At 42.2% G+C, this 21,781-nt stretch overlaps 1 protein-coding gene across 3 annotated transcripts in view; it reads left to right on the top strand.

The window, feature by feature from the left end:
• Window positions 1–21,781, top strand: part of GRM5 (glutamate metabotropic receptor 5) — a 285,162-nt gene that overhangs the window by 227,071 nt on the left and 36,310 nt on the right. For all 3 annotated transcript variants that reach the window (XM_064169703.1, XM_064169723.1, XM_064169712.1), the window contains 3 exons: window positions 7,312–7,558; window positions 12,183–12,351; window positions 15,046–15,172. In XM_064169703.1, the coding sequence (XP_064025773.1) occupies window positions 7,312–7,558; window positions 12,183–12,351; window positions 15,046–15,172 (543 nt within the window). The remainder of the gene's footprint in view (window positions 1–7,311; window positions 7,559–12,182; window positions 12,352–15,045; window positions 15,173–21,781) is intronic.

Raw genomic sequence — 21,781 nt, 5'->3', positions numbered from 1 at the left:
AGCTCCCCTCGCACCCGGTGTCCACGAGGGGGCGCCACAGCCCGGACTGGGACCGGCGCCGGGGCTGCAGTCAGGGGAGGAAGCGCCGGAGGCGTGTGAGCAGCTGAGCGCTGGCCGTGGCACTGGGACAACCAGCGCCCTTAAGTGCTTTCTTGGACCCACGCCCTTAAGGGTACTAATTGTTTCTAAATAGATCCAAGAAATGAGCCATCGCCAGTTGGAATCCCTTTCCTGGTGAAAGAACATGTTTCTCTTCTATCATCTACATATTTGTGCTTTGGAGAAGTGACAACAGAAAAGAACAAATCTGGAGGAGTTCAGCCCTCCCTGGGCAGTCTCAGCGGCTGGCGAATCCCGGCTTCAGAGCCAGCCCAGCCCAGCTGCCCAGACAAACTTCTAGGGTCATACTAACAGTCTGCCTGGGCTCAGACTTCATCGCTTGTGTTCGCAAAGTGCCAAGCCTGCTTCCATGAGAGGATGCTGAGCAGCACTGAGTGTCTATAGTTATACTCTGCTGTGGTGTAACTGGGGTGACTTGGACTGCATCACTCTCATCAGTGACCTAGAAAAGGTGCAGCTTATGAAGCTCTGAGTCTGTACCGTTTTCTAACACTTCTTTCCCACCCATATAATTGCAGTCCTATAATAAAGCTGGGAGCATGCAGATAAATCCAGATACATAGAATATATATTCATAAGGGATATTAACCACCTGCTCCACAGACAGCAAATTCCTAAGCTTATATTAAATGCAGTAAACCATATTGCAAAGGCTCACATGGATCCTCCCTGTATATTATCTGTAGAATCATAAACATTTACATGCTTTTATTTCCCATGAAATCTGGAATGATTTTACCTTCATTTCAGAAATAGCATGATGGCACATAAAAATTCCATCCAATACAAGATCATTGCATTAAGCAGTGGAAAAACAAGAAGGTAATAGGAAGGAGCTGATAAACTGAAGTACTTTGCAAAGAAAGGACAGGGTTTGTTTCTTCTCCCAGGCAACCAGCAACAGAACAAGGGGACACAGTCTCAAGTTGTGCTGGGGGGAGGTATAGGCTGGATGTTAGGAGGAAGATCTTGACAGAGAGAGTGATTGGCATTGGAATGGGCTGCCCAGGGAAGTGGTGGAGACTGGCTGAGGCACTTAGTGCCATGGTCTAGTTGACTGGCTAGGGCTAAGTGGTAGGTTGGACTGGATGTTCTTGGAGGTCTCTTTCAACTTGGTTGATTATATGATTCTATGATTTGTCTATGCAACATTTTGTAGGCAGCAATGGCTATGTGACTTCAAATCCAGGACTACCTCCCCAACTCAGGAGACATGGGCAAATATGAAAGGGAGTCCAATGGAGAGCTATGAGAATAATTAAATGGCTGGAACACCTGTCTAATGACAAAAGGTTGAGACTTGGGGCTGTTTAGTCTGAAAAAGAGAAGACTGGGAGGAGATTTTATTAATATTTACAAATATTTGAAGATTGAGTATCAAGAAGAAAGGAAATCATAGAATCATAGAATGAGTCAGGGTTGGAAAGGACCACAAGGAACATCTAGTTCCAACCTCCCTGCCATGGGCAGGGACATCCTACCCTAGGTCAGAGACACCCTCTTTTCAGTGGTGCCCTGCAACAGGACTGGAATGCAGGAAGTTCTACCTCAACATAAGGAAAACACTTTACTCTGAGGGTAACAAAGCACTAGAACAGGCTGCCCAGAGACGTTGTGGAGTCTTCTCTGCAGATGTTCAAAACCCATCTGGATGCATTCCTCTGTCAGCTGCATTGGGTGATCCTGCTTTGGCAGGGAAGTTGGAGTAGATGATCTCTGGAGGTCCCTTTTGACCCCTATCATTCTGTGATTCTGTGATCTCACAGATAGGAAAAATAGCAGATTAAACCTTTATTTGCTTAATAAAATGATGCATACAAGAAAGATAAAGGAATAAAGAGAACAGCATTGAGGGATCTGTGCACATCCTCTAACCACTGAGATTCTCAGAGAATGCCACAATGTTTGAAAGTTTATGGCTGCAAGTATTGTCCCACTTTCCTCATTAGATATGATCTGATTTACAGTGTATTATTCTATTGCTTCCTTACTTTCAGGAGGTAGATTTGTTTGTTTGTTTGTGCAGTAATTATCATGATAAAGTGTTAGTATTTATTGGTTCTGAAGTTCTGCAGTATTACATTTGGACATAATTACTAAATTCAGTACAAATTTTAAAAATAAGTCACTGTTATTCCAAACAATGTCTGTGGGATAATGAGCTACACTCTGAAAAAAAAAATGCCAAGTCCTACCACAAACAAGGTACTTAAGCTTATTAAAATTACAACAAGAATCGACTGAAGACTATAAAATGCATCTTTGTACCTGTGACACATGCATTGTCACCTCTGTACTTCCAACTCCTGTCTGCAGCATTCTGGGAGTGATGCTGAGTCTGACTGTAAACTGGTGGCCAGGAAAAATTTCACTGCTAAGGGGATGTTTACTCAAAACTGTCTGTAGCTTGGTGCGAAGGTTTGAACACCCTCTTGCTACTGTGGTGTATTAAGTGCTTGCCCATTTGCAGCTCTGGTGCATTGGGTGTTTTTTCTGGGGTACTTCATCTGTCTTAGTGTCTTTTGAAAGCAACTTGATACTTTGCTCCAAAGCTGTGACACCCAGTCTAAACCAAAGCACAGTGAGCAGGAAGGATTTGGAGCTTGGCTTTTAAAGTCAACACCTGAAGAGAACTAAAACATTCAAGTGAACACGTCCTGCTTATTCATTCCTACATGTCAACACTAAATGGTATCATACTGGCATTTCCTAGGCCAAAGGAGAGCAATGTATTTTTACTTCCAACCAGTCCAACCTAGCACCCAGCCCTAGCCAGTCAACTAGACCATGGCACTAAATGCCTCAGCCAGGCTTTTCTTCAACACCTGCAGGGACGGTGCCTCCACCACCTCCCTGGGCAGCCCATTCCAATGGCAAATCTCTCTCTCTGGGAAGAACTTCCTCCTAACATCCAGCCTAGACCTGTCCCAGCACAACTTGAGACTGTGTTGCCTTGTTCTGTTGCTGGTTGCCTGGTAGAAGAGACCAACCCCCACCTGGCTACAACCTCCCTTCAGGTAGTTGCAGACAGCAATGAGGTCCCCCCTGAGCCTCCTCTTCTCCAGGCTGCACACCCCCAGCTCCCTCACCCTCTCCTCATAGGGTTTGTGTTACAGGGCTCTCACCAGCTTCATTGCCCTTCTCTGGACATATTCCAGCACCTCAACATCTCTCTTGAATTGAGAGGCCCAGAACTGGACACATATGATTCAGTTTGAACAACCTAAGTACTTCATGATACAGGTTAAAAAGTACTTTCAGATTTAGCATTTTTTTCTAAACACTGGCATTTTTTAAAGACCATATTATGGTATGTTAAGGAGGAAAACCTTTCTTTCTTCTCAATTTTTGAGATATTCCCCTTAACTACAGTGTCTTGAAGTACTGTAAACCAACAGTCAGATGTGGCAGGTTGGATTTGCCTTGTATGGGAAAATAAGGCAGTTAATTTCTCATTGAAGTGTTTTCTCCAGCTGTAGGAAGTATATTAAAATCCTCACCACAGCTAATTCCTTTGCAAGTCCATTGACAATTGCCAGCAGTTTCTATGAGAGCTAAGCAGCCTCATTACAAATCATCAGGTGAACAGAATGATGTTCAACCTTTAAGGAAAGCCAGAACAATTCCATAAAATGGAAGCACAAATCCCAGTGGAGACTGTTCCTGTAAGAATTATTACATTTTTAAGCAATCACACACGATAAAGCAGATGAAATATTGTTTCATAACAAATACTACTGCTGATGCAAATCTGATTCATTCTAATGGCTACTATAATTAACTACACAGTTTGTGAGCTGTTAATTTTGAGGATGAAGAACTGGTTAAACCATGTTTTGTGTATTGCAATGTAATACACTTGCTCAATTTTCCACTTAATTTCAATTAATATGGGTTTTACATGTACTCCACTGTTGTAATTGTTATGCCCATTGTTTTTAATTAGGAAAAAGCAGTACCTTGATAGAATAGACCAAACAAAAATCAACATGTGTATTTTCCAAGGTTTGGGTTTTTTTTCCATTACAAATATTTCAAGATTATATCACTTAACTGTCCAAAATGTTAGTGCCTGCTCCCAAGGTTGACTGGAACTGTAAGTGGCAGCTCCAGGAAAAATAAGCAAACAGATAACAGAAGGGAAAAAGGGATCTTCCCTCTACTCTCCTCTGGTGAAACCCCACCTGGAGTACTGCATCCAGTTCTGGAGCCCCCATTACAAGAAGGATGTGGACGTGCTGGAGCAAGTCCAGAGAAGGGCCACTGGGATGCTCAGAGGGCTGGAGCAGCTCTGCTATGAGGACAGACTGAAAGAGTTGGGGCTGTTCAGTCTGGAGTAGAGGAGCCTCCTAGGTCATCTTATTGTGGCCTTTCAGTATCTGAAGGGGGCCTACAAAAAAGGCTTGGGAGGGACTTTTTATCAAGGAGTGACAGGACTAGGGGGGATGGAGCAAAGCTGGAGGTGGGGAGATTCAGGCTGGATGTGAGGAGGAAATTCTTCAGCATGAGTGTGGTGAGAGGCTGGAATGGGTTGCCCAGGGAGGTGGTTGAGGCCTCGTTCCTGGAGGTGTTTAAGGCCAGACTGGATGGGGCTGTGGGCAGCCTGATCTAGGGTGGGGTGTCCCTGGGCATGGCAGGTGAATTGGAACTAGCTGCTCCTTATGGTCCCTTCCAACCCTGACAGATGCTATCATTCTATGATCTCTCATTCTCCTCATTCACTTACTGGCCTCTACAAAATAATTTTCAGTTTGAACTATGTAGCTTTGCTACATTTCCTGATATTTTCAGTACTAAAAAAATTTATAGAGATTTAGAATTGTGTGGTAGTTCTCTTTTTCACTGCTGAAAAAGTGAGCTTGTAGATGCATCTGTTTTTATGATGGGATCAATGACTTGTCCCCACCAAAGATGCTGAGTCAACAGATGGAATGTTTGTCTTCTGGATGGATATTGTTCAACTAAATGGGTGCTATCCTCACAGTTATGTATTAGTCTTCATTCCTCCCATGGAAAAAACATGTCTGTACACTAGTCTTTTCATAACATGAACTACTTTTCACACTGGCTGCCCATGCAGCTTGGACTGGCAGGCGTGAGCTCTATTCTTGCTGCTTGCCAATGCCTCCATGGGAGGCAGATGCTCACAGAGTGGACTGAGAAGGTTATTTGCATTCCTTTTTCTTCTGGCTGCCCAGGAGCCTAGCTCCTAGGAATTGCTGCTTGACTGATAAAAGGAGAGCAAATGTTCTAGTAGAGCTCTTTGTTTGTCCTCCCTCCAGAGCCAAATCTTTACAGGTGTCTGACAAATTCCCAGCACCACTGATGCAGTTGTTTATCTCTGACACTTTTCACTTCCCCAGTATCAAAGATTTGGTGGCTGGAGTGCAGCTGGCAGCTTTACTGATGACATATGAGGTGGAAAACCTCCAGCTTACTCTTCCTTAGCAGGACTGGTGCTGCCAACAGAGTGAATCTGTGTCATTAATAACACTGGCATTTATAAAAAGAAGCCTTCAGGGTGCTGTTGAATGAATTTTTATTGTGTATTTCACAGAGCCTTAAATAGTAAATAGAAATCTAGGTGTTGTATTTTAAATGCTGAACAAAGTAAGGTTAAACAGTACAGCTAAAGAGAAGTGTTGCCTAGCCCAGATCATCAAACACTTTACAGACGTTTCAATGCATTCATCTGCATTGTCTCATTATCCTCACTTCATAAGTGAAGAGCAGCAAGTAGGACATCTACTAGATCACCATCTTTTAGTAAAGAAGTTACGTTCAGGTCAGTCTGTTTGCATGGGATTAATTCCCATGGTTCTGAAACAAAAGTATTGTCTGCAAAGTTACTACAGGATTGATGTAAATTAGCACTTACATCTCATACCAAAAGATTTCTAAGAATTTTGGAGACATTTTGCCTAGGTAAGTGATGGAAGCCTCGTCCCTGGAGGTGTTTAAGGCCATGCTGGATGGGGCTTTGGACAGCCTGCTCTAATGTGAGGTGTCTCTGCCCATGGCAGGGGGGTTGGAACTGGATGATCCTTGAGGTCACTTCCAACCCTGACCGATTCTATGATTCTATGACTCTATGATATTTCTTCAGGCAAGAATTTCCTGGCTTCTCCATAACATGTTGATAATATTGTAATGTTCATGACACACTTCTAAAAAAACACATGAAATAGCTGGAAAACAATATAAGTGAGGTGTGGAGCTGCTCTGAGGCAGACATCAACAGGATAGCAACATGTGTAATGAGAATCTTTTCCTTCAGGCTTTCTCCTCTTCTCTCTCCTCTTCTCTTCTCTTCTCTCCTCTTCTCTTCTCTTCTCTTCTCTTCTCTTCTCTTCTCTTCTCTTCTCTTCTCTTCTCTTCTCTTCTCTTCTCTTCTCTTCTCTTCTCTTCTCTTCTCTTCTCTTCTCTCCTCTCCTCTCCTCTCCTCTCCTCTCCTCTCCTCTCCTCTCCTCTCCTCTCCTCTCCTCTCCTCTCCTCTCCTCTCCTCTCCTCTCCTCTCCTCTCCTCTCCTCTCCTCTCCTCTCCTCTCCTCTCCTCTCCTCTCCTCTCCTCTCCTCTCCTCTCCTCTCCTCTCCTCTCCTCTCCTCTCCTCTCCTCTCCTCTCCTCTCCTCTCCTCTCCTCTCCTCTCCTCTCCTCTCCTCTCCTCTCCTCTCCTCTCCTCTCCTCTCCTCTCCTCTCCTCTCCTCTCCTCTCCTCTCCTCTCCTCTCCTCTCCTCTCCTCTCCTCTCCTCTCCTCTCCTCTCCTCTCCTCTCCTCTCCTCTCCTCTCCTCTCCTCTCCTCTCCTCTCCTCTCCTCTCCTCTCCTCTCCTCTCCTCTCCTCTCCTCTCCTCTCCTCTCCTCTCCTCTCCTCTCCTCTCCTCTCCTCTCCTCTCCTCTCCTCTCCTCTCCTCTCCTCTCCTCTCCTCTCCTCTCCTCTCCTCTCCTCTCCTCTCCTCTCCTCTCCTCTCCTCTCCTCTCCTCTCCTCTCCTCTCCTCTCCTCTCCTCTCCTCTCCTCTCCTCTCCTCTCCTCTCCTCTCCTCTCCTCTCCTCTCCTCTCCTCTCCTCTCCTCTCCTCTCCTCTTAAAAATACTTCTTCCACCATTAATAACCTGCTCACTACCAGGTGGCTGAAGAGTTGATCGCATTTCAGCCACATGTTCTAACCACCAGCTTTGCAATGTCTCTTGGCAGGCCAGATGACTCTGAGGACGCAGCACGTTCAGGACTCCAAGATGGGCTTTGTAATCAATGCAATATACTCGATGGCATACGGCCTTCACAACATGCAGCTGTCACTGTGTCCAGGCTATGTGGGTCTCTGTGATGCCATGAAACCCATAGATGGTCGGAAGCTTCTGGAATCCCTCATGAAGACTAACTTTACTGGAGTCTCTGGTGACATGATCTTGTTTGATGAAAATGGTGACTCTCCAGGAAGGTACTGCTGTTATTTGCCAAACTGTTTAATACCAGACATGTTAATTGTATGTAATAGATGCACACAGATCTGACATCAGAGCTGAGACCTCATATGTTTATTTTCACATTTCCTGAATGTCTGTGCTTATTGTTCTAAAATAACTTATTTATTTATTTATTTATTTGCCTTTTTTTTAATTACATTTAAGGTTAAATCCATGAATTTTCAGGCATAGAGCCTTCCTGCATGAATTAACATTTTGATTTTTACCTTTTAAAGGTATTACTTCTCACTACAAACCATCAGACTTTTGACAGGCAATCAGCAACAGAACAAGGGGACACAGTTTCAAGTTGTACCGGGGGAAGTATAGGCTGGATGTTAGGAGGAAGTTCTTCACAGAGAGAGTGATTGGCATTGGAATGGGCTGCCCAGGGAGGTGGTGGAGTCACCGTCCCTGGAGGTGTTCAAGAAAAGCCTGGCTGAGGCACTTAGTGCCATGGTCTAGTTGACTGGCTAGGGCTGGGTGCTAGGTTGGACTGGATGATCTTGGAGGTCTCTTCCAACCTGGTTGATTCTATGATTCTATGCAGCCTGCCATGAATAAATGACATTATCTGAATGTTGCAAAGAAACTTTTTGCTTCACATTTTCCTTATGTTGACATGCTTAGCAATAACAATTTAATTAATAGAACCATAGAATCAGCCAGGTTGGAAGAGACCTTCAAGATCATCCAGTCCAACCTAGACCTGTCCAATCAACCAGACCATGGCACTAAGTACCTCAGCCAGTCTTCTTGAATACCTCCAGGGACGGTGACTCCACCACCTTCCTGAGCAGCCCATTCCAATGTCAGTCACTCTCTCTGGGAAGAGCTTCCTCCTAATATCCTTCCTAAACCTCCCCCGACACAACTTGAGACTGTGTTCCCTTGTTCTGTTGCTGGTTGCCTGGGAGAAGCAACCAACCACACCTGGCTACAGCCTCCCTTCAGGTAGTTGTAGAAAGTGATTCCATTTTTTGCAATGAGTTTACTGAATGTCTTGGGTCTTTTTAAACTCAATTTTAAGAATGACGATGATGATGTTAATGATGATGATGATGACAATGGAATTATATCAAGTCCAGTCATTTGCTCAGTCACAGTAGGACATTAGTGCTTGACTGAAGAACATGGGGACACCTTGTTGATTGTGCATCTAAGTGTAATGCAACTTTATTAAAGTCCAGCCTCACTGGATTTCTATGAGATGCAGCACAGCACTCAGTCTATTCAAACTAATGAACTGTGTGGGGTGCCAGAATTCCCAGAGTTTGTTTATTTTTGCAACATAATTCTTTGTTCCCTCTTCTACAATATTCACATTGTTAAATCTGGTCTATGTGCTTGCGTTAGGCAACACTGAGTCAAAATTTACTTTTTCAAGATTGAGAAGGCTTTAGATGAAGCTTCATGATAACACTCAGGTTTTGAGTAGTTTATAGTCTTTTGAGCACTGTCAGCCTCTATTTGCAAGAGCTAGGAGATGATGCAGTGATACTAGAACAACTCATCTCCCTGCTCACTTGCACTGATAGCTGCATTTTCACTGTAAAACAGAAATTTAAATCCTCACACCTGCACTGTGGTGGTGGTGTTAAGCAGCACAACATAAAAAAGTATTTCTGACCTAGATAGCTCAGGATTTTGATGTATAGCAAAAGGGGTTTGATATTATACAACGGATGATTAATCTCACAAGATGCTGTCCTTACTCCAAAATCTTTTATGTGTATGTTGAGCTTTAAGCAGCCAGACAGAGTAGTGTTTTAGGTGAGACAGAAGATGTGGAAAAAAACAAATTAATATGGAAGGAACAGCCATGATTTTTCAGAAATATATCTATCTCTAAATACCCTTGAATGTCCAAAGAAGAGATTGAGAAGGCAGAAAAGACTAGAAAACAAGATGCTGAGGTTTTGGCTTTGTTGCCAAGAGAATATGGATCGTTAGCAACTTCATGGCACTCCTGTCTTCAAACCAGAGTTTCATACTGTGATTAGGGCATTGCTGGAAATGTGCTATTGCACCATCTGGTCTCTCCTAAGCTAAAGTCCCTGTGATATCTCAAGGAAGCTCCAGGGAACCAGTGACTCATGAACCTCCACAGTAGCAATGGACTTACTGAGTGTGGCTATTACTATGGCTCCACTAATGGTGTAATCCAGAGAGAAAAGAGACACAACATACTGGGACAGTAGTTTATTTAGATCTCTGGATTCCTTTCCAGTATTTCTTTTGGGATGTGTGCATGGAACAACCACTGGAGGGATAACTGGTTTAAATCCTGTGGCCTGGTAAACATTGGCAGTACTTTTGTTAATCTACCCATGAAACTGAATTGGCAGCTTTAACAAAGAGATACTCAGAGAAGTGTTAGAATGCTCTGACACTTCTGAATAAAGATTCCACAGTGGCTACTGGGATAACTTTCTGGTTAGCCTTCTTCAAGGATTAAGCAGACTTTTGCTATGCCTGTGAAACTCAGGAAAAAAAAACTCCTTGGTTTATGAACATATGTGCAAGTTTTTTTTATCAAGGTTTGTGTCATAGAAACATAGAATTGTTTTGGTAGAAAAAGACCTCTAAGATGACTGAGTTCAACCATTGACCTAGCACCACCATATCCATTAAACCATGTCCCAGTGTGCCATGTCACATATTTCTTAACCACCTTCAGTGATGGTTGCTCCATCACCTCCCTGAGCAATCTATTACAGTGCCTGAACACTCCTTCAGTAAAGACATTTTTCCTAATATCCAATCTAAACCTCTAAACCTCCACTGGCATGACTTATCCTATCACCTGATACCAGGGAGAATAGACTAACCTCCATGTCACTACAACCTCTTTTTAGGTAGCTGTAGTGAGCAAAGTCTCCCCTCAGCCTCCTCTTCTCCAGACTAAACAATTATCCAGCACCTTAATGTCCTTCTTGTAGTAAGGGGCCCAAAACTAAACACAGTATTCGAGGTGCAGCCTCCCTGGTGCTGAGCACAGGGACTCAATCACTTCCCCACTCCCGCTGACTGCACTATTTCTGGTACAGGCCAGGATGCTGTTGGTCTTCTTGCCCACCTGAGAACACTCATGGTCAGGTGTCTGTCAACCAGCACCGACAAGTCCTTTTCTGATGGACAGCTTTGCAGCCATTCTGCCCCAAGCCTGTAGGGTTGCCTGGGTCTGTTGTGATCCAAGTGCAGACCTTGGCCTTGTTAAACCTCCTGCAATTGACTTCAGCCCGTTGATCCAGCCTGTCCATGTCCCTCTGCCGAGACTTCCTACCCTCAAGCAGATCAACACTACTGCCCAATGTAATGTCTCTGCAAACTCACTCAGAGTGCACTCAATCCCCTCAACCAGATCATTGTTAAAGATATATCTGGATTCAATTAATTTGTGTCAGTCTTGCACTTGCATCTCAAGCTTTGATCAGGTCATTTTCAAACTGTGGTTATTTACTTATTTCTACGAGGTGGAAAGTAAAATATTCCAAAATCCACTGCTATGAAGGGGAAATTAATGAATATTAATATTGTTTATCAATATTGATATTCAGATCTCTCGCCAACCCCAACCACTAATTTTAATAATAATTGACTCTTCACATGGTCATGGAAACCTTGTACTAGATTTAGTAATAACCAGCAAAATATATAAACATTAATTAAACTGGCAGCGAATGGTCTTGTGGACAAATACTGCCTGTGGTCACTACACTGCTTGCCCACTAGACAGCCTCAAAGAGCTTATGGCAGAAGGCAATGATGAACTAAAAAGAGGCTTTTAATCATTTACTTACAAAATATTGTTGCCCAACTCGCAGAGCTAGCTACAGATTCAGACAGTACTCAAATGCTTTCAGGGAATTCTGTTACTGTCTTGTCAACTGCTGAGACTTCTGATTCTTCCCAGGCTTCTGGAGAAAGGAGGCAGACAATCTCTGACCTGGTCCCTTAGCTCCTCTGAATGATCTGTGTGTCTCCAGGACTTCCCATCTTGGCAGGAGACTTTCAGGTGTAGGCAGGATGTCTTGCAATGTGCAGTCTGAGCATGATGTCATGCTGGCTGTGCAGGCTGATCATGTGGAGGCATTTAGAGCTTGTTCCTGGTAAACTTGAGACAGGCAGCTTCCAGGCAAACAGGATGCACTGAGGCAGTAAGCAATAGCATCAGGCAAGCAGCAAGCACAAATAAAACACCCAAACCATCACAATCTACTGGAGAGGAAGCCTAAGACAGCAAGAGTTCCCTATGCAGTTGTCCTCAGTGGTGAAAGTTGAGCAGGATGAATCCTATCGAGCTAATTTCATTGGTTGTTTGTTTTTTTAAACAAATACAATTATTCTCAGAAGTTCAGTCATTTAACTCCAAAGTGTTCAGGGAATTTAATAGAATAAAACAAATTAAATAAAAAGGAAAAAAAAGATTATATCACAAACATTATTCAGAGAGACTCAGGGGCAGCCATAATGCTTGAAATTCTGCCTTCTTTTTTATTTCTCCAAAAGCTTGATTTTGACTGTATAGTGTTGCTATTATTTGAAACACTTAAGGATGTTCTCATCAACTCATGTCTCTGCTTTGTGTTTCCAAAGATATGAAATCATGAATTTTAAGAAAATGGGGAAGGACTACTTTGATTATATCAATGTTGGCAGCTGGGACAACGGTGAGCTGAAAATGGACGATGATGAAATATGGTCAGAGAAAAATAACATCATCAGATCTGTGTGCAGTGAACCCTGTGAAAAAGGCCAGATAAAGGTAAATGTTTTCTCCATTTCTTTCAGTCATGTGGAATATGCAGCCTTGAAATTTGGAAGCAAATTTGTCTTGATTGTTATATAGAGACAGTATCCTACAACTTCATTAAAATGTACAGACCTAAGTATTTAGTTCTTACTCATACCAAAGTTATCTCACTGGTTTCACAACTTGCCATTTTCTTGTACTCTTGTATTTGGGAACTGCTGACATTTTATGCTTATATTCCAAATGCTTCAGAACAGGTATATTTGAAGGAATTCTTTTTCCACCTAATTTTACAGAGTCTGATTCATTGGAGTGTAAACCCTTGACTGAGACTTGTCAGTATGATTGCAAGTAAATTATAAACAATATTTGCTGGGATTTCAGTGTTAGGCATAGGGCCCTGGATTGGAACAGTATTACTCAGATCCTAATTCTGTAGTATCACCAGATACCATCCAGAGAACATTCACCACTTAGAACTTAAGGAGAGATAGGCTAATTTTACTCATACATGGTTTACTGATTCTTCAACTCCCAGAGGTTTTATTTTTCCTTTCTCCCTCTCCATGCTGCAGTAATAAGGATGGTGGGTGAAGCTGTCATTTACTAATTGCACTCTGTTATCCTTCAGAATCCCAAGACACTGCAGAACAACTAAAATTCTGCAATTTTCAGCTAACCTTGCAGTCATTTGTGTTAAAGCCTATAGGCTGAAGGGATGGGCATGGACAGCAGAGTGACTCAGACTGGGGGGAGAAAAAAAGACAAAACCAGCTGTAATTTTTGACTTGTCTCACTGGACATTGGATCACTTTTCTTCTATGTTAACACCACATGTTTGCAACTTTGGGAAGCAGCTATAGTGAGAGGTTGATGGCAGGCTGACCATGCTCTGCAACACAAATCTCTGCAGCTGGATTTTTCCAGAATAAAAAATGGTTTATTCTCTGTCTAGTCTTAAGTGTAGCCAGTAAGAGAGTTTCATCAGACCAAATATGTCTTCAGTGCAGGCATGTCCAGTTATACCAGATTTTAGAACTTTTGTTACAGTCAATGAAAATGATATAGTACTCCAGATAAGGAGTCATCTCATCTTTGTGCAGGCCTTGAAAACAGCTAAGATGAATCTTGGTGTAGAAACACTTCTTTCTTTTCCCTGATGGTGAAAGACGCCCAGCCAGGGCAGCTGTTTCAGATGAGAACATACCTCCTGCAGACAGATAAGGATGGGGAGATGAGTTACTTAATTATTCCTACAGTAACTAAGTAGCAGGCTGATGTTAGCTTGCTCCAGCTACAAGGTCACATATGAGAGAACAGAGATGGACAAGCAAGACTGATTTCTGAGTTCCCTTAGGATCTCTTGCCACAACACAAGTGATGGGAAGTGTCTTGCAATCTTCATTAACAGACTCCTTCTATCTTCTGCCCGTGCTCCCTCAAGGATTCTCCCAAGAAGATTCTTCAACATGAAGCCAATTCTTCACATACCTAGACATATGTTAGCCCTTCTGTCTGAAATGTTCTTTATGGTCCTTATTAGGTTGTTAGTTATAAGCATCAATGTTTACTCCACAGTCCTTTGCCTAGTTCAAAACTAAAGAAATGTGAATTCTTCTGAAGGACTGATGCTTTATTCTGCAACTAGCTCTAGTCTCAGCACTTGCAAAGCAAATCAATTTTGCTCCCATGGCTTTTCTGGCAGTTTATCTATTTGAGTGTGGCTCTTTTCTTTTTTTTTTTTTCTTCCTTTCTTTCTTTTTGTTTTCAATATGCAACATTTTTTACAACAAAATAAAAATGTGAAGTTTTTGAATCCTGACTGAAATATTTCTGATGAAAGATGTGTATTTTGCACTCTTTTCACTGCAGCACTACAAAGAGCCATTTGGTTCTTTTTTGATTACACTCTTTCATATTTCATTGATTAAAACTGCAATAAAGGCATTTGGTTTCGAAGCCACATTCTAAATACATTACTGCAAAAAAATACTTAAGTCAACTTACTTCTTATGCCATAACTGGGAGTATTAATTTACAATTTTGGGGAGAAAGAAGAGAATCTGGAGATACTTTAAGAAAAAAAAAACATTGACAAGAAGTGTAGATGTGCAGAGAGATGCTAAATAACAATCTTGGAAAATCTGCATCTCAGTCATGAGTGTTCAGTAACATTTGGCAGTAAATTATCACACGAGAAATCAAGTCAGATGTTAAAATTGATAAACCTAACATTTTCACCTTAAAGGTTAATTAGAAATGCAGTAATTCTGGAAAAGGTATATTTAGTCTGATGTCTGGAAGAAAATCAGTTTTAACACATCACTCACAACTGGATGAAAAAAAAAAGAAAAAGCACCCTAAAGTCTTTCAATAATGAACCCTTTGGGAAATAATGGTGTTGGCATGATTCCCTGTCTGCACCACAACAGAGTGAATTGTGTGCCTTAAATATCACACACTGAGTTTTGCTTGTTCTAACAGGAGGGGAAAGCCACTTCATTTTACTGCCATGCAGCATATTACCATTCTGTACCTCTGCTTATGCCTCTGTCAGGTTGCTGGTTACTTTCTTCCAGTATGTACATGATGAAAGAGCTATAGATTTGTGTCATACTCTGTTTAAGCAAATATCCTCCCTTTGAAATGTGGTGGTGGTGTTGTTGTTTTCTTAAACCCTCTACTAAATGTCAATTTTTGTTTCAGGTGATCCGTAAAGGAGAAGTGAGTTGCTGTTGGACCTGCACTCCGTGTAAAGAGAATGAATATGTATTTGATGAATACACATGCAAAGCCTGCCAGCTTGGCTCCTGGCCCAATGACGAGCTCACAGGTAAATGAGTTGTGGCTGTGTTATCTTGTCAATGAAAATGTTCATCTGCTGAGCTGAAGAAACAAATGTCAGCTACAAGTGAGTATGAGGACCATTTCAGTTAGATCAAACCCAGGGATAAAGCTGAAATTTGAACTGAGGGTGATGTTCATCTTCTCCTCTCAAGCTGGTCTAGGAATTGTTGCTGTAATGTATTTGTTTTCTAAAGACTTAAGTTACTAGTTCCAGAGATAAATAAATTAGTCCTGGTTTCATATTCAACCCTGTCCTAACATCTAGCTTGTAAAGCAGATCTTGTCCTTTCGCAAACAATTGAAGAAATTAAGTCCTTATCAAACAAATCACTAAGGGACTTCAAATTTCAGAGTTTTATTTTCCTTCCAAGCAGGTACAGAAGAGTCTTGAAATATTTTCTTTCTTAAGCTAAAAGGTTATGAACTAGTTGCTGTAGTTACTGCTGCATGAGTGCTCCATATAGATTTTAGGTTGCATTAGTTCTTTGTTCATCAGAGACCCTACTAGAATATGGTGCTCATGTTCTCCTTTCCATGGCACAGATCTCTATACACTCGAAGAATAACAATGTGGCTACTTCAGAGATCAATTACTCCATCACTTGTATTCCACAGCCTCTGTTTTTTATGACTAATAAACAGAATTCAAGAATTTGAACACTCAGAGCACACACCACTTCAAAATGCTGTTCAGGGATCAGGTTCTCACTGTGCCAGGCTTTGCATAGATGAGGGAAGAAGTGACATTTTTTTTTTTTCAGAAGACTTGTTCTGCATATAATTTCTGCAAATGAGGGGAGAAACATTGAGGTGAAAGAGAGGGAAGGCAAAAGGATAAACAGTTTGATAGATGAATGCATGTAAGTGGAAGAGTGTCAAGCAAGACTTGGCTTGTAGACACATTTCATTTCCTGGTAAGAAATGCTGTATTTCTGTAATTCATGGGCTAGATCATTTAGCCACAAAATGCATGGAGTGTTTTTCAGGAATTGTCAAACATGAAGCTTTCCTTGAGAAAAATCAAAACAAAACAAAGCAAACCAACCCAATCCAAAACCCACTCAAAAAAAAATCCATGCCAATAAACTTTTAACTGAGAAAACTTAATCAGTAATAAAATGGGTCTGCAAGTGCTCCCCCAGCCCTACTACCCCTGATCTGCCTTCTCAGGCACTCAGCTATCAGCCAGCAAAGCCTTTTCATCTCAGGAAAAACTGTCTTGTGCCAGAGACCTGATCTGATATATCCCCCACTAAGAATGTGATGTGAGCTCAGATTCACAACCCAGCTAGGCCATCTAGAATTCTCCAAAGACCATATCAGGACACTGCACCACACTGGGGAATTCATTAAGGTCAACTAGTGCAAACAGACAACTCTTCAGCCACTGGGGATCTTGTCTGAGATGTGCCAGATTCCATCTCATCTCTCCATTTCAATGAGTATCTGAAGTTTCACCCACTGCAGATGAGTTGGAAAAGGAACTGCTACAAGTCAGTTAGGAGTAACTTGCTCCAAGTGCCTCATCAGACCAACAGAGGACCCACTGTTGAAACACCAGTGATGGGCAACATCCACTGCCATAATGAAGTTTGGGTAATTAGCCTATAAGCACCATGTGCAAGGCAAAGAGGGAGTAGCCACCACACTGGCCTCCAGACACTGCTTCAAGGTGGCTCCTTAGGGTGTGCAGATGTCCATGCCTCAGGAAAGGCATTAGCCTGTGATTATCGGAGGATTTACTCTCTGAGGGTCTCACTTTTCCCTCAGGATGCAAGATCAGGATGGGATGGCATCTCAAAAGCTCTTGTAAAATGAGTCACTAATGTCAAGCAATGCTCCTGAGAAAATCTAGCCCTTGTTCCTCAGTTAGTCTCAAATTCAGCAGTCATAATTTGGAAACAGAGCCTCTCGTTTGCCTCCATGAGCACAGCTGATAAAATGAGCACTCCTGGTAAGAAGACATCTATCATCATCACTGTGGTTGTGTAGTCCCCACCAAACCCACATGACAGCTGTATCTTGTGTATTTAGCTTTGTATCAAACCAAGATTTTTAAAAATCTATTCTCAGCTTATCCATACAGTATATTGAACTGTACTTTTTAGTATCATATTTATGGTCCTAACTTTGCAGCTTATTAAAGAAAAATAAGAGGTCTGACAGTCTTATTTACAACATAAGATTTAGGAATAAATGTGAATTAAAAGTAAAGAGATGCATTTTGGCAAGGAAATTTCCCTTCAGCTTTACAGAGCATACACCAATCTCCTTGAAATGTCCCTGCATCTGATATTGCAGCAGTGTATGTCTCTGCTGCTTGATAAAGCCACGTCTCAGGTAATGTCAGCTCCACAAGGCTACACATATAAAAAAGTTTATTGGAATAAGTCATCCTTGCATGATCACTGTCAGATGACAGTCCTGTAAATATATCAGCCGTACACATGAGAAGGCTTTCAACATGGAGCTGCACCTCAGCATTTGCCAGAGATCTGAACTTGGATAAAACTGGTTTTGAAATCCTTTCTTGGCTCACACAACAAAACATTCCTCCTTTCTTATGCTCAATGACCAGTATCAGTTTTATGCCACAAACTGCACTAAATAAAATGCATAAGGACAGGGATGTTAATCACAGACAGGGAGAAGGATTAGCAGCTTTCTTTCAGACATCCATGGAATATCAGAATTCAGATGCAAGAAGGGAGAAGACAAAAAAGATGCAATATGTGTAAGAAAATGAAATTAATCTCAAAAATGAAAAAGACATTTGAGTTCTAAAGAGAAAGGTACAGAAAGTCCAAAGGTAGTAGGAAAGGAAAGTCAGAGGAAGAGTTTCTCTTGATTAAATCAGTTAATGGAAAATATCCCCATCAAGAAGTGAATCTGAAGTGAGAAAGGGACTATTTAGCTATCTATATTTTATTTCCTCACAAATCTCAGTTTCATTGCTTATTAATGCAACATTCCTCAGGGACCAGGCTCTTTTTTGGGAAAAATGTCTGCAATTCTTCCTTTTCTCCAATACCATCACAGCCTGCACTCCAAGTAATTTCCTTCCTCCTAATTTAGACATTCTTTCCAATCTGCCATAGTTCTCCTTTATCCCCCTGCTTTGTGTTGACAATATCCATACTTTACAGCATCATTTCCCACATTGTTATGGCCACTGTGACTGAGCCACATACTCAGTTACAGCAGAAGAAATGTCGAACCCTCCCCCATTCCTGACCCCTCCGCTATTCCTGCCCCCTCCGCTGTTCCTCAAAGCTCATCTTTGCATTATATCCACAATGGAGGGAAGACAAATAGATGCCAGGCATGTCTAGATGCAAATGAAGGGATTTTCATAGAATCATAGAATCAGCCAAGTTGGAAGAGACCTCCAAGCTCAACCAGTCCAACCTAGCACCCAGCCCTGTCCAACCAACTAGACCATGGCACTAAGTGCCTCAGCCAGGCTTTGCTTGAACACCTCCAGGGACAGTGACTCCACCACCTCCCTGGGCAGCCCATTCCAATGCCAATCACTCTCTCTGTGAAGAACTTCCTCCTAACATCCAGCCTAGACCTCCACTGGCTCAACTTGAGACTGTGTCCCCTTGTTCTGTTGCTGGTTGCCTGGCAGAAGAGACCAACCCCCACCTGGCTACAGCCTCCCTTCAGGTAATTGTAGACAGCAATGAGATCACCCCTGAGCCTCCTCTTCTCCAGGCTAAACACCCCCAGCTTCCTCAGCCTCTCCTCACAGGGCTATTCCAGGGCTCTCACCAGCTTCATCACCCTTCTCTGGACACATTCCAGTATCTCAACGTCGCTCTTGAACTGAGGAGCTCAATTGAGGAGCTGGACACAGCACTCAAGATGTGGCCTGACCAGTGCTGAGTACAGGGGAAGAATAACCTCCCTTATCCCACTGGCCACACTGTTCCTGATACAGGCCAGGTGTATTTTCATAAGACTGAGAGCAAAAGCTAAGTTAATTATTCTTTTCAGTACCATAATGAAAGTAGATCTTTGGTTCTCCAAAAATCAAAGTGACTTTTGAGTACATGGCCTGCATTCAAAAAGGCTGTCTCAGAAAGACTGGGTGTGTTTTGTTCAGCATCTCAGAGATCATCCTAATGGAAACAGCTTGGTCCAATTATCACCGGTGTTTGTTTGAGGACACTTTTGAGATGAGAAAGAGCCAATTATTCTCTCTTCGTGTGAACCAGGGACAGCCCACAACAACAACAAAGTTTTATCTGGTGACCTTGGGGACTGCAATGAAAGTAGATTATACTAATTTCAGTGACACTTGGAATATCTGTACTTTTCTCCTTCTCTGTGTACTCCCAAATACACGTTGTAATCTTAACTGGACTACAATGAGAATAGGAGCTGAAATATTTTACAGATCTTGAAATGTTTTCCTTTCTCTTCAAGTATAAAGCTAAATATCATAAATGTATATATATATATATTTTTTTAGTATAGTTACAAAAAAGCTTTCAGCAAATAAGGTAAAGTAAATGCAGGCCAGCGATATCATGATCTTGTCTGCCTGTCTGAAACTGCCAGATAAGAGCTGGATTATCCAAACAACTTGGAATGGAAAGGGCACTCCAATTCTAAATGACACACCAGTAATTTCAAAGAGCTCTGACAACACCAATCCTGGATCCCATTCTGCTTGTAGTGATTTGGATTGCTCACAGAGAAGCAAGGACAGATGCATCCCTCATCCTGAGGGCATGCTTGTACAGTCAGTGAGAGCTGCGGAGAACAGGCAGTGCTGAGAGCTGCTGCTGATCTGGCTCTAGGCAACGTCTGGGACAGCCCAATGCCATGGCACACATGAAACGCTCATGGGGGGAGGTCTGGGATGGGGGAGCAATATTACACTGAATCTTGGCAGATTTCTAGATGGGCTTGATCAGCTCTTCCTGCAGTGTGCAGATTTGGGCTGTGGCAGAAGTCACAAGGATCTGAGGCTCAACTGTCTGCTAAAACTGGATCCTGCCACACTGCAGGCAAAAAAAAATTACTCAAATCTTGACCAAAATATCTTCAAATAGCTTGTTGCTGTCAAACTACTTTTTTTTTTTTAATTTTATTGCTGCTCTTAATAGAGTTACAGCCATTGGTAATTTCAGCAATCATCTGACAGTTGTGAGCATGAGGCAGAACACAATTTAGCCTGTGCTGACATTGATTTTTCTGCTGGAACATTACTAGGATCTCACTTTCGACCATAATTGGTAAGGCTGTCATTCAGACCAAGGGTAGAAGAACACAATGTTAATGTTTTTAGCATTATAAATGCACATCGTCAGATAGATGTCCATTTTTCACACTGGTTTTCTTTGTCATGTACTTCTCTTTCCTTTTCATCTCTGGTAGAAATGAAATGTAACCATTCCTATAAGCTACTGTCATACCTGTCTGTCTATTGGAGAAAGCACATGAGGATGAGTTAAGGGTTCAGGTAGCAATATCATGACCAGGATCTCTGACTGTCATCTCTTGTTTGCTGAGTTTGTGAAATTTTCTTCCCTCAATTGCTTGTACCTGAAGGGAGGCTGTAGCCAGGTGGGGTTTGGTCTCTTCTGCCAGGCAACCAGCAACAGAACAAGGAGACACAGCCTCAAGTTGTGCCAAGGGAGGTCTAGGCTGGATGTTAGGAGGAAGTTCTTCACAGAGAGAGTGATTGGCATTGGAATGGGCTGCCCAGGGAGGTGGTGGAGTCACCGTCCCTGGAGGTGTTCAAGCAAAGCCTGGCTGAGGCACTTAGTGCCGTGGTCTAGTTGATTGGACAGGACTGGATGATCTTGGAGGTCTCTTCCAACCTGATTGATTCTATGATTCATTTATAACCCAAGTCTTTACTGTGAGCCATACTGCACTTCAGACTCAAGTGAACCAGTTCAAGAATGCTGAGCTCAACAGCTTCTGGAGGTTCTTGGGCTGGCTGAAGACAGGTTTGCCAACAAAGCCAGAAGGATCCACTTGTAATTGTGCCTTACATTATGGAAAGTTTGCTGAACATGACATGTTTTGAACAAAACATTTACAACACAGTGCCAGCATATTTCAGTGAAACTTGAATCAAAACATTAGAACTAACATAAGGCTGGACCTGGTTGCTGCAATTCATCAGCTGTGCCAGTTACATTTGTGTAATTAAGAAATCATACCCCATGTGGTCACAGAATAATCTTATTCTAAGATTTTATTGCAACACACAGACAAATGAGTATATTTAAGTGGCTAGGAACTTAGGGTCCCGAGCTACAGATGTCCCAGATTTATGGTTTCAGATGAGGCTAATTCCAACTCCTGCCCAACAGAGGTAGCAGAATAAACACATGCACAGTGCTCAGCTGTATATATTAACTGTGCAAACATGCCTTTGCAGATTATTTCTGTAAATGTGCCAGCCTGAGAACTGTAGCATCTAAGAAGCCAGGAGATATAATCATAGGATTATTTTGGTTGGATGAGACCTTTAAAATCATCAAGACCACTTGTTAATCTAGGACTACCACATCATCACTAAATCATGCCTCTTAGCACCACATCTACATGTCTTAAATACCTCCAGGAATGT

Source organism: Pogoniulus pusillus, chromosome 3 (assembly GCF_015220805.1).
Source record: "Pogoniulus pusillus isolate bPogPus1 chromosome 3, bPogPus1.pri, whole genome shotgun sequence".
Classification (NCBI taxonomy): domain Eukaryota; kingdom Metazoa; phylum Chordata; class Aves; order Piciformes; family Lybiidae; genus Pogoniulus; species Pogoniulus pusillus.
The sequence above is the reverse complement of the archived record's forward strand: the minus strand, read 5'-3'. Positions and strand labels throughout refer to the sequence as shown.